Source organism: Lepus europaeus, chromosome 18 (assembly GCF_033115175.1).
Source record: "Lepus europaeus isolate LE1 chromosome 18, mLepTim1.pri, whole genome shotgun sequence".
Lineage (NCBI taxonomy): Eukaryota > Metazoa > Chordata > Mammalia > Lagomorpha > Leporidae > Lepus > Lepus europaeus.
In genome coordinates, this window is record NC_084844.1 from 42,939,434 (window position 1) to 42,956,022 (window position 16,589).

General features: G+C 55.7%; 1 protein-coding gene across 3 annotated transcripts in view; it reads left to right on the forward strand.

The window, feature by feature from the left end:
• The window catches only part of KSR1 (kinase suppressor of ras 1), a 154,318-nt gene extending 148,034 nt beyond the window's left edge, over positions 1-6,284 (forward strand). For 2 of the 3 annotated variants that reach the window (XM_062216228.1, XM_062216227.1), the window contains 2 exons: positions 374-507; positions 3,803-6,284. In XM_062216228.1, the coding sequence (XP_062072212.1) occupies positions 374-507; positions 3,803-3,881 (213 nt within the window). In that variant the 3' untranslated portion in view covers positions 3,882-6,284. Of the gene's footprint in view, positions 1-373; positions 508-2,214; positions 2,296-3,802 lie in introns of all 3 variants that reach the window. The other variant, XM_062216229.1, reaches the window with a different exon arrangement.
• The last annotated feature ends 10,305 nt before the right edge of the window (positions 6,285-16,589 follow it).

Genomic DNA, 16,589 nt, shown 5'->3' on the forward strand with positions numbered 1-16,589 from the left:
AACCCCATGGGACCCAGTCGTATTTAAGAACAAAAGCCCAAGCTGCAAATCCATGTGGCTGTGTTGTACAAGCCTCCTGCCCACATCGGAAGGAAAGGGGTGTCCTGCCGGCCTCGGCAGCTCCTCCTGCCTGTCACCCCCAGCCTCTGTTCTGGTAAATGCTGAGGCCTCTATAGCCAACAGCCCCCACTTCTGGTTTCATTCCCATTGCCCTTCTGTTCTCTCGGCCTTAAGGGCTGGGGGCCAGGAAGCAAAGTGCGGAGGCCAGCTCCTGCACTGGAGGCACGAGCGCTTTCCCGAAATGGTCCTTGCCCAGCGAGGTATTCGGGGAGCCGCCCAGCACAGACCCCGCTGACGCCAGCTCCGTTTGCAGGAGATCCTATCTGCCTGCTGGGCTTTCGACCTGCAGGAGAGACCCAGCTTCAGCCTGCTGATGGACATGCTGGAGAAACTGCCCAAGCTCAACCGGCGGCTCTCCCACCCTGGCCACTTCTGGAAGTCAGCTGAGTAAGTGCCCCTCGCCGAGCCCGACCCTGCCCGCCAGGCCCCGGCAGCTCACTGCCTGCCTCTGTGCCTTTGGTCTGAACTCACCCCCTCCCCCGGCTGATGCCGGGATGGTTTTGGAGACTCCCTTCGTCAGGCTTTAAAACCTTCAGTTTGCATCTGTGAAAAGTCACAAATCTCTGTCAGACCAGCGCCGACACCAGGAAGGGGCGGAGGGGGCCAGAGCACTGGGGTGGGTGTGGTGCGCTGATGCGGGTGGGCTCTGCCCCCGGCCCCTGTGCCACCAGGCTCCCCTCTCCTGCACTGTCTGTCCCCGGCCTGCTCCCACCCTCCGTGACGATCTGTCCTCAGAGCCCTGCTTTCCTTGGCTGTACGAAGCAGGTGTTGGACCCGATCTAGGGCTGTCGAGGGCCAGGTCAGAAATATTTCAAGCTTTGTGAGACACAAGGGAAGTGCAAGCTCTGTGTCCCTCACTGTGACCCAGCCGAGCGCCTGTCATGCGGGAGCAGCCGCACACAGCACATCAGCCAGGAGCTGGTGCTGTGCCCCTCACACGCCGCCATGCGAATCTGTCTCCCGCAACTTTCATGGTCACAAGACCTTCTTCTCCCCAAACCACTTGTGGGTGGTGCTGAACCAGATGCAGGCTGGACTCCCGGAGGAAAGGGGTGGCTTTGAGGCCCAGGACACTTTCTAAAAGACCTCGTGAGGGAAGGCACGGCCCACAGGTCACCCAAACCCTGAGCCGGGGTAGGCGAACTCACCAAAGAGAGGCGACAGACGTGGCTGGCAGGGCCAGTGGCAGGGTCCAGGAGGGCTCTAGCTTCCTGCGTCATGTCATGTGCAGTGTTTTGCTGTTTGGAGGGATTTGAGTCCCCTACAAACACAGAGTGACAGAATCTACTCGTTAGAGGCTGGCGTTCTTAGCCCACCACTGCTACACACCTGCTCTGTGCCCAGGGAGACAGAGACGGCCAAGCCTGGGACCCCGCCCACAGGGAGTCTACAGCGTTAGGAGGCACAGACAGGCAGGTAGCCGCCGCTGAGCCTCTGCGGGGCCACACGCAGACTCGTCACTCCTGCGTCACCGGCCCCAGGAACACAGCAGTCGAGGCAGTGACTGCCACGTGCTGCATTCCGTGACAAAGCGCAGGGCTCCCCCGGGACCCCAGGGCGAGGGGAAGGGTGTCCAGGTGAGGGATGATGGAGCTGGCTTTGAGCGGGAGCCACCCCAGCAGAGCCCGTGGGCCCCTTGGTTAACGACCTGGGCCCTGGTTTTCCCATCCATGAAAGAGAAGGCTGCACTAGGTGGGCGCTGGTATCAGGAGAGGATTCCAGTTCCCTAAAGGCCGGGGGTGCACCCTTTCACCTCACAGGCGGGAGATGGAGTCGCTCATGGGGGGTGGGGAGGAGGGTGCTGCCTGCCCAGAGCCCTCAGTTCCAGCCCCGTGTGAATGAGTCTCTCCACACCCACTGGTCACAGTGTCCACATTTTCACTGTCTACTCGTCTCTAATTCTCATTTTCTCTTTTCTTTCCCATTGCTCTTGTGGCTCTTTGTTCTGGGGGGGTGGCGGATGTGCTGGCCTGGCCGCCGTCCTCCCCTTTCCTGCTGTCCTGACTCCTCCACTGTCCACTGGTGCCTGCTGGGCTGGACCGCGCCCTTCCCTCGTCCCCTCCCCGCCTGGCGGACTGCTGGGGGCACCGGCAGTCGCTGGCGGAGCCGCTACTCCGGGAAAGGACGATATGGCCACGCCGACTTTAAGAACTGCTGTCCGGTTCTGGAGGAATAGTGTGTTTACTCTTGTTTCCGCTTGTGCCGTCCCCAGCGCACCTGCCGCCTGCATCCCAGCTTCCTCGCCTGCGTTTCATTCCCACGAGTGCAAAGTGCCACACGGCCTTGTCACTTCCCTCGGGGGCTCAGAGACCATCACGGCACGCGGCAAGGCCTCGGTGGCAGGCAGAGGGCCCGTCCCTCTTTCTCAGGCTCCAGCCCGAGGGCACCCAGGGAAACGAGGCCAGAGCCTGAGAAAGAATCCAGGGAGCGTAGGGCTCTGCTCCCAGGCGCAGGGGCTGTACAGCAGTCTGTCCATCACAGCCTGCAGCTGCCCTGGGGAGGCTCGGAGACACGCCCCGTGCCCAGGCCCCCTCCCGAGCCGGCCGTGCCGCTGAGCCCCAGGTGCCCGCAAACTCTGGTTCTGACGCACCCTTCCCTCTTCTCTTTTCCTCCCGTAGGTTGTAGGCCTGGCTGCCTTGCATGCACCGGGGGCTGCTCCCTCCTAATCGACAACTCAGCGCCGAGATTCTACTAAAACGCAAAACAAGACGCGGGCACTAACCCGAGGGACGCCTCGCTGCCTGCAGCCTGCTCCGCTTGCTCCCCTCTCCGCGCGGCCCACGTGTGCCGAGTAACCCCCGCAGAGGACCCCACTAACCGGGCTCGCCCGCGAGGCCGTTCCAGCAGCTTCTAACGCCTTCCTGGACGTGACTTTGGTTTCTGTCCTCCTCCTTCCAGGGGCTGCCTTGTTGTGGAGGGGGATGGGTCTCTTTCCCCTACTAACACCCTCGTGAGGCGGGTCTCCCGGCCTAGTGTGTTCTGAGTGCAGGGGTGGGGGCTCGCCTTGGCTTTGAACCCGTGGGGATCTCGTCCCTCAAGGAGTGCAATGATCTAGGCTGCTCAGAGGCCTCTGTGGGGGCTGGGCGCAGAGTTCTGTCGCCATGCAGGACCCCAGCTGCAGAGGCCTGTGTCCCAGCCACACGCCCCGAGAAGCTGTCCTCATGCAGAGGGTGCCACAGGCTATTTCTGTCAGGAAAACCAAGCAGCTTCCCCAGCAGGGTGAAGTCACTCACCACTTCCGCCCGTACTCCCAAGACCAGACCCCGAGTCCGCCCTGTGGGGCTGCCCACAGTTGCGCACTGCTTACTAAATGCAGATTCTCACCCTGCCCCCAACAAGACCTACCCAGGCCGGCTCTCGGCCTCTCACCCCGCAACCCAGGCTGCCCCCCGCCACTGACAGCCATTTCTAGAAGGGGCACAACCCAGGGAGCCAGGTCTCTTCTCTCCCAGTTCCACAGGGAGCAAGAGCTTTCCTGGGGTGCAAGTGAGAAGCCAATGTGGAAGAGAGCCCAGGGCGGTGCCTGTGCGTGCTGGGTGCCGGGGACTCAGCATGACCAGGGGCCGAGCGATCATTCTCACTTCTTGGTGCTGGCCAGGTCCCCCGCCCGCTTCCTCACAGGTGTCTCCCTCCTCACCCACGCCGGCGGGGCTGTGACCCATGTCTTTGTTCCTCTTTGCAGCATTAATGGCAGCAAAGTTGTGCCCCGCTTTGAAAGGTTTGGCCTGGGGGTCCTGGAGTCCAGTAATCCAAAGATGTAGCCGGCCGTGCAGTCTCTGCTCCCGTCTTTGTTTAAAACATGTTGCTAAAACCCCAGACCTCCACGACAACAGACGGACGCTCTGCCTGCCCAGCGCCATGGCCCAGGAGTGCGAGGGGCCCACTCCGGACTGCTTATCCACGGAGCCCCGGGCTTCTGGAGCCCGACACACACACATACACACACAGAGCCGCCACCACCGCTCTTTCTCCCAACACGGACGCCGCCACCAGCTCACGCTGTACTGAACGACAGCTGACGACACGTGTGTGCCCGCTGCGTGAACTTGATGTTTCACAGTAGGGAATAATTAAAGCAGTGTGTGCAGAGGCGCAGGCCCGCGGCCAGCAGGGTGGAAGTGGCCACTGCTCCGGAGGACGCTGCAGGCAGTGAGGGGCCCACATGGCCAGGCAAAAGTGAAGCCGCAAGCCTGAACCCCAGCAGTGGGGCGTCTCCCTGTCAGAGCGATGCCGGCCCCTCCTTGTCCCACAGAGGAAACCCTGGCTAGGAGCCACCTTGGGTGATGGGGTCAGCAGTTCCCAGAGAGCTTGGGTTCCCCCTCCTGGCAAAATCTACCCCCTCAATGTCGACTCCCAGCCATGGTTTCTGCTGTAAGGTGACCAAAGAGCCATAGATGTGTACATGTGTGCTTCTTGCATGAAGACCCCCGGCAGGCACCAAAGCCATGGGACACAGGGCCTCAGCTCCAGCCACATCCCTGTTCCCGACTGGCACTGGACTCCGCCGGGGGAAGGGCCCTGCAGCAGTGGCACTGGCGTGAGGGCTGCCTGCATGGAGGAGGGAAGACAGCAGAGGCCCCCGAGCCCCTTCCCTGGAGAACCCCTTCTCCAGTCGCGCCAGGGGCTCCAGAACTGCCCGCCCCGTCCCTGCCCAGCCCTGAATTGTCCGCCTGTGCTCTGAGCTCAGAGCTGTTCCACCCCTTTCCTTTAGACTCGCCTAGCAGCTGAGCCTCCCTGCGCTGCCAGGCCTCCCACTTGTTCCCCTTTCAGCCAGCAGCAGAGGCTGGGTTTGAGGGAACCTCTGCCCACCCATCAGTGAGAAAGTGTCCCCCAGAGACAGGTTCCCATGGCAGCAAGGGTGCCGGGAGGGAGGGGGGAGCATCAGGCTCCAAATCCAGAAAGCACAAGGGGGACCGGGAGGGCGTGGGGGCTACGCTCAGCTCCGGTGGGGGCTGGCCAGGTGCCTTTCCTCCACACCAGCACCAGCAAGGCCCTGGTGTCCAGAGCCTGCCCGCCCTAGATCCAGGCTGGATCAGCACTGAAATGCGCCCCTCTGCTGAGCAGCTACGGGGCTGCCTCTTGCTCCCCAGGCCAGCACGCAGATACCCAGGCCCTGGGCCTCTTAACCCCTTCCAGCCAGTGGCGAGGAGGAAAGAGCCCCTGTCGGCAGCGGGCTCAGCCCTGTGGGGACCGCATGAGGTCGTCCTCATCCCCAGGTCCCCACGACCCCAAAGCTACTATGGTGGAGGCAGACCCCTCCCACATACCTGCACCTTCCCACGTCCCCCCGGTGACCCTACTCTTCCCTCGGATGAGAACAGAGCTGTGGACACACTGCTCAGTCTCACGGACTGGATGCTTCTACATGCCCTGACTTCAGGCCCCAGTGGCGGTGCGGCTCACAAGAACCCAGTGTGTGCGTGGCATTTTCTCGCAAGTACCTGCCTTCAGGGGCTGGCCGCTGGGAAGCTACTAGGGACACAGTCCCCGTCCCCCTCACAGGTCCTGGCTCTGGGCCTGTCCCCTCCACACTGCCTGTCATTTACAGAAACCCCACCCCGGTCCCCCTGCCCTGTTTATTGAAGTAACTGTGAATCGAGGTGCGGAAGACACGCCTGCCTTGGAAACACGTGGAGAATGACAGATACTGTGAATTCAGCCCCCACAGCCAACTGTGAAGGAGGTGGAGAAGGGCCCCCTGGGAGCTTCCAAGGGCTCAGTGGAGCCCAACCAAGCTCGGCCCTTCGAGGCGCCCCTCGATCCCAGCCTCACTCCGAAGCCTGTGGCCCCCGAGCTGTCTAACGCAAGGTCTTGAACCCGTGCTGGTTCGGAGTTAACTGTGAGCAGCCTGTAGCAAAATTGGCTTCCGAACGTCACCGGGTCTGAACGCCCTCTGCCATCCTGTGCCGTTTCTCCCTGTGCTCACGCAGGGCATTAGACGCCCATCCTGGGAGGGTCTGGGCGGTGGGGCGGAGCCCGTGCTGAGAGGCGGCTGGGAGTCAGAACGTCAACAGTGCGTGCAAACCAAGCCTCTGGCCGCGAGGCTCACTCTTGCATTTTTTGAATGTGATGTAAAATTTGTACAGGAAAAGTTTTTATATTTTCTATCAACTGCATTTGTCTTCCAGAAATGCTATTAATTTAAATTAAAATGGTTAGTATTAACGAACAAACCGCATCGCTTGGGTTTTTTGCTGCTGGCAAGAACACACCTGAGAGCTAGTGAGCCAGCGAATAAGCCACACAAAGTCCTGCCAAGGGGTCCTGGCACTCGCACCATAGGCGGCGCCCCCTGAGTGCCTGGGTCCGTGCGGAACAGAGGGGTCGGGGTGGGTGAAGCCTCTCTCGGGATTAAGGAACCCCTCCAAAGAAGAGGTTATGCTCAGACCTGGAAGCAGCCGTGTGAAAGGCCCATGATGCACCAGGAAGAGCATCAGCCCCTAGGGGTCACAAGGCCCATGCACACCCCTAGGACCCCGGACCAAGTTGCTCGGTCCATGGCCAGAGTGGCCTTTGCCTTTCAGAAGCAACCTCAGGTCGGGGAGTGGGATGTGGAGCCTCACGTTATCCGTTAGAATACAGAGGACCCTCGGAGGTTGGGGTAAGCAGAACAGGTGGAGGGGAGAGGAGCCGGCTTTGGTGGGGCCCTGCTCGGAGCACTTTCTGTACATGCCCTCAGCCCATCTCACCTTCGTCCTCAAAGTGCCGGCCGGGGGCTGGGGGGATTGGGACTGAGGACACAGGAGTACAGCTGAAGGTATTCACCCGAGACCACACGGCCACAGGCGGCCAGGCCGTGGCTCTGACCCTGACCTCCCCTTCAGCACAAGATGAACAACACTGGGTTGTACTCCCTGAGCACCTACTGTGTTCCAAAGCCAGCACCAAGTCCTACAGTGCTTTCCAGGTTACACCACGTGGCAGGCCACAAATCTAAGTTCAATTCGATTTTAAAAAAAAATATCATAAAGTCACCACAATAGGATGCAGTTAGAAATCAGTAACCAGAAATTAGAAAATGCACAAATTTATGGAAATTAAACAATGTACTCATACCCGGTGCATCCAAGAAGCCACAAGGGCAGCCAGAGAATACTTGGAGGCAAATAAAAATGTATGTGATGCACAGAAAACAGCGCTCATCGGAGAAACTTAAGGCTTCAGAGGCTTACGCTAAACAGCAAGGAAGTTAAATAACCTTGCTTTGCAAATTAAGGAGCTAGAAGAAGAAACTAAACTAAAACCAGCAGAAGAAAGAAACTGAAGGGCAGACAAATGGAAAAGAATGTTAGAGGTCATCAGTGAGCCCGAAACTCTGAAAAGGTCAACAAAATTGATGAACCGTTAGCGAGATGGACCAAGAATCACATTACTGAAGCCAGAAATGAAAGTGGAGGTATTACCACCGATTGTACAGAAATAGTTTAAGAGTGCCACAGACAGCTGTATGCCACCAAACTGGTCAGCCTAGGTGAGTCGGAGAAATTCCTAGAAACACAAAAACTACACAAGCTAAATCACTAGGGCACTGACAAGGTCAGTAATCAGAACTCTTCAGACACAAGCCCCGAAAAAGAACGCCCAGAATTCCAAAACTTCTCTAAGAAACTGAAGAGGAAGGAACACTTAATAGTTCATTCTGTAAGGCCAGCATCACCCTGATACCAAAGCCAGGAAAACATCCTACAAAGAAATAAAACTGGGCCAATATCCCTTGCGAACATTGATGTCACAATCAATGTCAAAATTCTCAACAAAGTACTAGCAAATCAGACCCAGCAGCCTATTAAAAGGATTAGTCACAATGACCAAGTGGGATTTATTCCTAGAATGCAAGGTTGGTTCAACACATTAAAAATGATTGATGGGATGCCAGCACCGTGGCACAGTAGGTTAATTCTCCATCTACAGTGCTGGCATCCCATATGGATGTTGATTCTAGTCCCAGCTGCTCCTCTTCCAATCCAGCTCTCTGCTGTGGCCTAGGAATGCAGTGGAGGATGGTCCAAGTGCTTGGGCCCCTGCACCTGCACGGGAAACTGGGAAGAAGCACCTGGCTCCTGGCTTTGGATCAGCGCAGCTCAGGCCATTGTGGCCATTTGGGGAGTGAACCAGCGGAGGGAAGACCTTTCTCTCTGTCTCTCCCTTTCACTATCTGTAACTCTACCTCTCAAATAAATAAAATCTTTCTCTTAAAAAAAAAAGAGATTGATGGGGGATGGTGCTATGGCATAGCAGGTAAAGCCGCTGCCTGCAGTGCTGGCTTCCCATGTGGGCACTGGTTTGAGTCCTGGCTGCTCCACTTCCGATCCAGCTCTCTGCTGTGGCCTAGGAAAGCAGTAGAAGATGGCTCAAGTACTTGGGCCCCTGAACCCATGTGGGAGACCCTGAAGAAGCTCCTGGCTCTGGATTGGCACAACTCTAGCTGTTGCCACCATCTCTCTCTCTGCCTCTACCTCTCTGTAACTCTGCCTTGCAAATAAATAAATCTTTTTTAAGAAGTGATTGATGTAATAGACTACATGAACAGAATGAAGGGGATAAAAGTGCACGATCATCTCAGTTGATGCGGAACAAACATATGGGGGCTGATGCGGTGCTGTAGCAGGGTAAGCTGCTGTCTGTAACACCTTCATCCCACACAAGCGCAGGTCTGAGTCCCCGCTGCTCCACTTCCAGCTCCCTGCTACTGCACCTGGGAAAGCAGTGAAAGATGGCCCACGTGCTTGCACACCTGCAGCCACATAGGAGCCTGGAAGAAGCTCCTGGTTTTGGCCTGGCCCATTTAGAGAGTGAACCAGTGGGTGGAAGATCTCTCTCTCCCTAACTCTGCCTTTCAAATAAATAAAATAAATTTTTTTTAAAAATGGCAAAAGTGAACATCCTTTCATAATAAAACAACTACAAACAGAAAGAAACTACCTTAACAGAATAAAAGTCATCTATGAAAACCCACAGCAAACCTCATGCAAAGCAGTGAAAGAAAGACAGTTGTTCCTTTAAGATCAGGAACACAACAGGATATACACCTGCAAAAGAATGAAGTTGGACCCACATGTTGCATTTAAAAACTAAAAATGGATCAAAGGTACGTGAGAGCTAAAACCATAAAACTCTTAGAAGAAGGGGCTGGCACTGTGGCGTAGCAGGTAAAGCCCCTCCTGCAACAATGGCATCCCATTCAAATCCTGGCTGCTCCACTTTTTTCTTTGAAGATTTTATTTATTTGAAAAATAGAGTTACAGACAGAGGAAGAGACAGAGAGAAAGGTCTTCCATCTGCTGGAAGGTTCACTCCTCAAATGGCCACAGTGGCCAGAGCTGAGCCGATCTAAAGCCAGGAGCCAGGAGTTTCCTCCAGGTCTCCCACTCAGGTACAGGGGTCCAAGCACTTGGGCCTTCTACTGTTTTCCCAGGCCAAAGCAGAGAGCTGGATCGGAAGTGGAGCAGCCAGGACTCAAACTGGTGACCATATAGGATGTCGGCACTGCAGGCGGAAGATTAACCTACAACCATAGTGCCGGTTTCTGCTCCACTTCTGATCCAGCTCCCTGCTAATGCATCTGAGAAAGCAGCAGAGAATGACCCAACTACGTGGGTCCCTGACACCTATGTGGGAAATCTGGAAGGAATTCCAGGCTCCAGGTTTCTGTCTGGCCCAGCCCCAGCCACTGCAGCCATTTGGGGAGTAAACTGGCAAATGGAAGATATTCTCATTCATTCGTTCTATCTCTAACTCTGCCTTTCATATAAATAAATTTATAAAAATAAATCTTGAAAACAAAAAACTTTTAGAAGAAAACACAAATCCATCATGATGATGGATTTGGCAGTTTCTTAGATGTAATACCAAAGACGCAGTCAACAACAAAAACCAGGGGCCTGTGTTGTGTGTGGCACAGCAGGGCAAGCCACCGCTCGCACCACCACCTCCCCTGTCAGAGTACTAGTTTGTCCCAGCGGCTCCGCTCCTTATCCAGGTCCCTGCTGATGCAGCTGGGAAGTCAGCAGATGATGGCCCAGTGCTCAGCCCCCCCCCCCCCACCACGTGGGGGATGCGGACAGAGTTCCTGGCTCTTGGCTTCACTGTGGCGCAGCCCTGGCTTTGCAGCCAGTTGGGGAGTGGGCCAGTTGGTGGAAGACCTCTTTTCTCCAGCTCCACCCCACTCTATAACTCTGCCTTTCAAATAAATAAATCTTTTTTTGAAAAAAAGGAAAAACAAGTTGGACTTTGCAAAACAAAACTTTTGTGTGTGTTAAAAGACAACAGAGTAAAATGACAGCCCAGAGAATGGAAGAAAATATTGGCCTATTGTGTATCTGCTAAGGCACTGGTACCCCGAACATATAGAGAACTCCTACAACTCAGCCACAAAAACCAAACAACCTGATTTTAACGTGGGCAAAGACCTTAAGTAGACATTTCTCCAAAGAAGGTAAGTAAGTGGCCAATAAGCACAGGGAAAAAGACATCAGTTACCATTAGTTAGGGAAGTGCAAATCAAAATGACCATGAGATACCCCTTGCAATCATTAGGATAGCTACTATTTTTCAAGGTGTTGGTGAGGCTACGGGGAGACGGGCGCCCTCGTGCACTGTTCGTGAGAACATAAGTGGTGCAGCTGCCAGGAACAGCAGGGTGGCAGCCCCCCAGAACTTAACATACAGAACACCCATAGCATCCAGGAAGTCCCCTCCTGGGTGTGTACGTACAGGGACTGAAAACAGTCTTGAAGAGACATTTGTGCACCTGTGAACTCAGAACAGCTAGGACGTGGGCACAAGCCCAGTGTCAGACTGATAAATGGATGAGCAGAGGGTGACCTGTATGTAGAAAGGAACACTAGTCCATCTTACAAATGAAGGCAGGGCCAGCACTGTGACGCGGCGGGGTAAGCCACCTGCGACGCCAGCACCCCATGAGTGCCAGCTGGAGTCCCGGCTGCTCCACTTCCAATCCAGCTCCCTGCTAATGTGCCTGGGAACGTGCTTGGAACCCTGCACCTACTTGGGAGAGCTGGATGGAGTTCCAGGCTCCTGGCTTTGGCCCAGGCCCAGCTGTTGCCTTCTCTGTAACTCTGCCTTTCAAATAAATAAATCTTTTAAAAATGAAGAGGATTGGCTGGCGCCGTGGCTCAACAGGCTAATCCTCCGCCTTGCGGCGCTGGCACACCGGGTTCTAGTCCCGGTTGGGGCGCCGGATTCTGTCCCGGTTGCCCCTCTTCCAGGCCAGCTCTCTGCTATGGCCCAGGAAGGCAGTGGAGGATGGCCCAAGTCCTTGGGCCCTGCACCCGCATGGGAGACCAGGAGAAGCACCTGGCTCCTGGCTTCAGATCAGCGCGATGCGCCGGTCCCGGCAGCCATTGGAGGGTGAACCAACGGCAAAAAGGAAGACCTTTCTCTCTGTCTCTCTCTCACTATCCACTCTGCCTGTCAAAAAAAAAAAAAAAAAAAAAAAAGAAGAAGAAGATTCTGCAATGGGCTGCAATGAGTGACCCTCGCAGGACATTATGTTAAGTGAAATGAGCCAATCACAGAAAGATAAATACAGAATCATTCCCTGTATTAGGGTTGTCACTATCAGAGACAGAAGAATGGTGCCTGCCAGGACCAGGGAGGGGTGGGGAAATAAGTCACTGATGAGTGTAGTTTCAGTTTCACAAGATGAGTTATGTAGGGGGGCCTGCGCTGTGGCGTAGAGGGTAAAGCCGCTGCCTGAAGCGCCGGCATCCCAGATGGGCACCAGTTTGAGTCCTGGCTGCTCCCCTTCAATCCAGCTCTCTGCTATGGCCTGGGAAAGCAGAGAAGATGGCCCAAGTCCTTGGAGCCCTGCACCCGCATGGGAAGATATGGAGGAAGCTCCTTGGCGCAGCTCCTGCCATTGCGGCCAATTGGGAAGTGAACCAGTGGATGGAAGACCTCTCTCTCCCTCCCTCCCTCCCTCTCTCTCTCTCTCTCCCTCTCCCTCTCCTTCTCTCTCTGTGAAACTCTTTCAAATAAATAAACAAATCTTTTTTAAAATAAATAAATCTTTAAAAAAAAAAAGTTATGTAGGAAAATTGATTACAATGGGGGCTGGCGCTGTGGCACAGTGTGTTAAAGCCCTGGCTTTTAGAACCAGCATCCTATATGGGCGCTGCTTCTAGTCCCAGCTGCTCCACTTCCAATCCAGCTCCCTGCTAATGCACCTGGGAAAGCAGCAGAGGATGGCCCAAGTGCTTGGGCTGCTGCACCCATGTGGGAGACCCGGAAGAAGCTCCTGGCTTCCGATTGGCTCAGCTCCAGCTGTCACGGCCATTTGAGGAGTGAACCAGTAGATGGAAGACCTCTTTCTGTCTCTACCTCTCTATATAACTCTTTCAAATAAATTAAATAAAATAAAAAAGAAAACAATTGGCAAAGATATGGGTTTAAGGGAAACACAAATTGAAAAGGAAAACAATAATTTTAAAAGATAGATTACAATGATGGTTGCACATGATAAATTGTAATACCAATGGAAATACTAATTCGATTAAATTTAATACCACTCAAATGGTTAAGATGGTTAAGTTATTTGTATCTTTTTTTTTTTTTTTTTTTGACAGGCAGAGTGGATAGTGAGAGAGACAGACAGAGAGAAAGGTCTTCCTTTTTGCCGTTGGTCCACCCTCCAATGGCCGCTGCGGCTGGCGCATCGTGCTGATCCAAAGCCAGGAACCAGGTGCTTCTCCTGGTCTCCCATGCGGGTGCAGGGCCCAAGGACTTGGGCCATCCTCCACTGCCTTCCCGGGCCATAGCAGAGAGCTGGCCTGGAAGAGGGGCAACCAGGACAGAATCCGGCGCCCTGACCGGGACTAGAACCCGGTGTGCTGTCGCAAGGCGGAGGATTAGCCTGTTAAGCCACGGTGCCAGCTTATTTGTATCTTAAGACAATAAAAAGGGAGGTAAAGAGGGAACAAAGAGGTAGTACTAAGTAAGTTTGGAACAGAGGAGAAAACAGCACCTTTGCCTTCAGTGTGAGCCAGTGAAGCTCTGGCAGGCTGCCTGGAGGAGGTGACGTGGGAGCTGTCTTGAAGGTTGAGTACACACGGCTGGGGCATGTAAGCCAGGGGAAGGCCTCCTGCCCGGCAGCAGTGTATGCAGGAGCTCAGCGTTCTGGGAACCGCGGCCTGCTGGGGAACCAGGAGTGTTTCGGCCACTGTGCATGGAGCCTGGGCAGTGAATGAGCCTGAGGGATCCTGCGATGCCAGCAAAAGGGCTTAGGCTTGCACACGGCAGACCTGGGGAGCCACTGAACACTGTTGGGGGGGAGGTCACAGCATATTTACACAGTCGTTAGGGTGGCCTGGGGTGAGGGTAACCAGGAGCAGGAGGGGTGCTGGGCAGGGCTCGGGCTCTGGCGGAGTGGCTCATGGGACGGGGGGCCCTCTGGGAGGGGTCGTGCTTGGGGGACACCCAAGCGAGAGCTGCAGGAAAAGCGAGACTGGGGGACAGGTGCACTCGACAATCAGCACGCAGCAGGCCACGGCAGTTCATGAGGCAGGGGCTCCTCACTGGCTGAGACTGCCAGCCTTGCCGAGCCCCTGCGTCTCCTCCTCTCGCTCCCGTCTCAAGAACAGAGCTAGCCCACTGCCCAGCCTCCCTTGCAGCTGGGTGAGGTCACGTGGGGGATCTCTACCCTGCAGGATGTGAGTGCCTGGCCCCTGAATCCCACCAGCGAGTCTCTGTGTGCTTGTGCTGAAGGCCTGGGGCAAGGGGGTTGAGAAAAGAGGCGTGGGGGGGGGGGGTGTTCCTAACTCACCAACCGTGCTCACGGTGCCCTTGGGCGCTGTCCCCCAGAGGCACTGGTCTCAATAATGCCATGAGTAATTTGGCTGCAGTAAAATGCCCCTGCAAGCCATCCTCTCTTAATTAGCCCAAAGGGGGCCTGTCTGTGTAACAGAGGGTCCCGAGTGGACCGCTGTGGACATTATCTCAGTCCAGCCGTGAGCAGCTGCTCTCAAACTCCACAGGAATTGCTTCTGAGACGGCATGGGACCCCTTCCTCTGGACACCCATTTCCTCATTTAAGACAGACGAGCTCTGTCTCACTGTAACCACAAACCACCCCAAAACCCAGTCACTCGCAGCAGCCACCGTCTGTCTGCCCAAAGTCTGCGTCCTGGGCCAGTCCAGCAGGTGTGAATGAGTGAAGGAGCGCCTGCACTCACCCGGCTGCAGCCTCAGGGCCGAGCCGGCCATCCTTGTGGTCTCAGCCCCCACGCACCTAGCCCGGACTTCCCGACAGGGAGGCAGGAGCATTGCAAGACGGTAAAAGCAGAAAGACCTTCTGGGCTCCTGGCCCAGAAAGTGTATGCTTCTGCCATGTTGTACGGCCACAGCGAGCCACCAGGCCAGCCCAGATCCAGGGGTGGGAAAGAAGATGGGACTCTTGATGGGAGGAAGAGCAAGGACACACAGCTGAACATGGACACAGAAAGTGCAGCTCGCTGGGGACCATCGTGGTAAGCTACATGTAAAGACCTCTCCAGTGCCAGCCCCTAGAGCGCCAGCGCTCAGGAGACAAGATCTCCCAGTGTAGACTGACCCCGAGAAGGGAAAGCCAGGTCCCCTCTCCCCCACTCCGGAGGGCAAAGGATTTGCCAGAGTGGCCCAGGGACAGCTCCCGAAGTCTCTGGGATCTCTTCCCTGCCTCTGGCCACAAGTCCACAGCACCAGCAAACAAGCAGCCCCTATTTTCTGTAAGCATCCCAGGCCATTTGCTATGTGCCAGGCCCTAGGGGAGGCACCATTCCTGGTTACCTCATTTAACCCTCTCACTGCTGTACTATTGTCACAGTTCTACAGAGAAGAGAATCCGAGCCATCAGAGCCAAGTTGTTTGTTGAAGCGCAAGCGGCCCCAGTTCAAACCCAGGGCTTGGGGTACTGCAGGAAAGGGAAGAATGGACATCAAGACCCTGAGCGGGATCCACACTGTACAAGCTGACAGGAGCTCCCACACCTCCTGGACCCTACGTCTCCTCTATAGGGACAATGGACCCCTGCTACCCGGCATTGGCGTTGTCATGGCCAAATAACGAAGCATGTGCAGCCTTAGCACCCAGTGAATGCACAGAGCCTTGGCCAGCCAGCATCTGTACCCCTGATGCCAGAACACCAGACCCATTCCCTGGAGAGGAAGCTATGCCTGGACCCCGGCAACCCTGTAACTTCCCTCCCTCCAGCCCAGATGGACCCCAGCGATGGGTCATCTTCCATGTTCACAGCACGCAGATGGCCTGAGATGCTCTAGCTTCCAGTGTGGCTATAGGTTTCTACCTCCCACCCCCAGCCCACTTTTAAAAATTTTACCACCCGGGAGCCGGGATTGTGGCTTAGCAGCTGCCTATGGCACCGGCATCCCAGTTCAAGACCCAGCTGCTCCACTTCCAATCCAGCTCCCTGCTAGTGTGCCAGGGAGAGCAGCGGAAGATGGCCTAAGCCCTTGGGCCCCTGCACCCACGTGGGAAACTTGGAGGAAGCTCCAGGCTCCTGGCTTCGGATCGCCCCAGCTCCAGCCATTGCGGCCATCTGGGGAGTGGACCAGCGCTTGGAGGGAGCGTAGTGGCAGAGCGGGTTAAGTCCCTGCTTGGGCTGCCCACAACCCATACCTCAGTGCCCGGGATTGAGTCTCCCCTCTGCTTCCAATCCAGCTTCCTATCTCGTGGGAGATAGCTGATGTCGGCTCAAGTACTTGTGTCCCCGCCACCCTGGGGAGACCCAGATGGAGTTCCGTACTCCTGGCTTCAATAGCACAACCTTGGCTGTTGCAGGCATCTGGGGAGTGAATCAGCGAATGGAAGCTTAGTCACTCTGCCTTCCAAATAAATCAATCTTTTTAAAAGCCTGTAAGCCTTTTGTTAGTCAGGGCAGTAGGTTTCTAGGCTGGGAGACGGAGCGGCTTTGGAGAAATGTACTTACGCGAGCTCATTCACCTTATCACCCATGGGAGTGGGCTGTCTACTGACTCCCGGCCGGGTACGTGGCTGGGGACCCTCAGGACTAGAGGGGTCAGGGAAGTGGCCTCTGCTTTCCTGGGGTGTTTAAGCAAGTCTTCCACGGCAGTGTGGACAGAGGGAGGGGCCCAGGATTTGCCATGTTTCTGGAACACCACACCCATCACTGTTTGCACTTGGCCTTGTTCAGCATCATGGCCATGGGGAGGAGGCTGAGGGCAGCTGCTGCTCGTGGAAAGAACGGTAGGATTTTAGCTGCTGAGACCACTGCTTTGTAAGCACGGGCTGCGTTCCTGGAAGTGGAGCATCTAGAAACAGGGGAGGCAAAAGCCTCCACGGCGATAACACTGACCAGGGTCCTCGGAGCACATGGCCCAGTGCTGGGCAGGCACTGGGAGGCCGGGGCAAAGGGGAATGATGCTGGCCAGCAGCGCGGCTGGACCCATGCTCCAGGCTGCACACATGTCCTCTTGCTTCCCATCACTCCCACT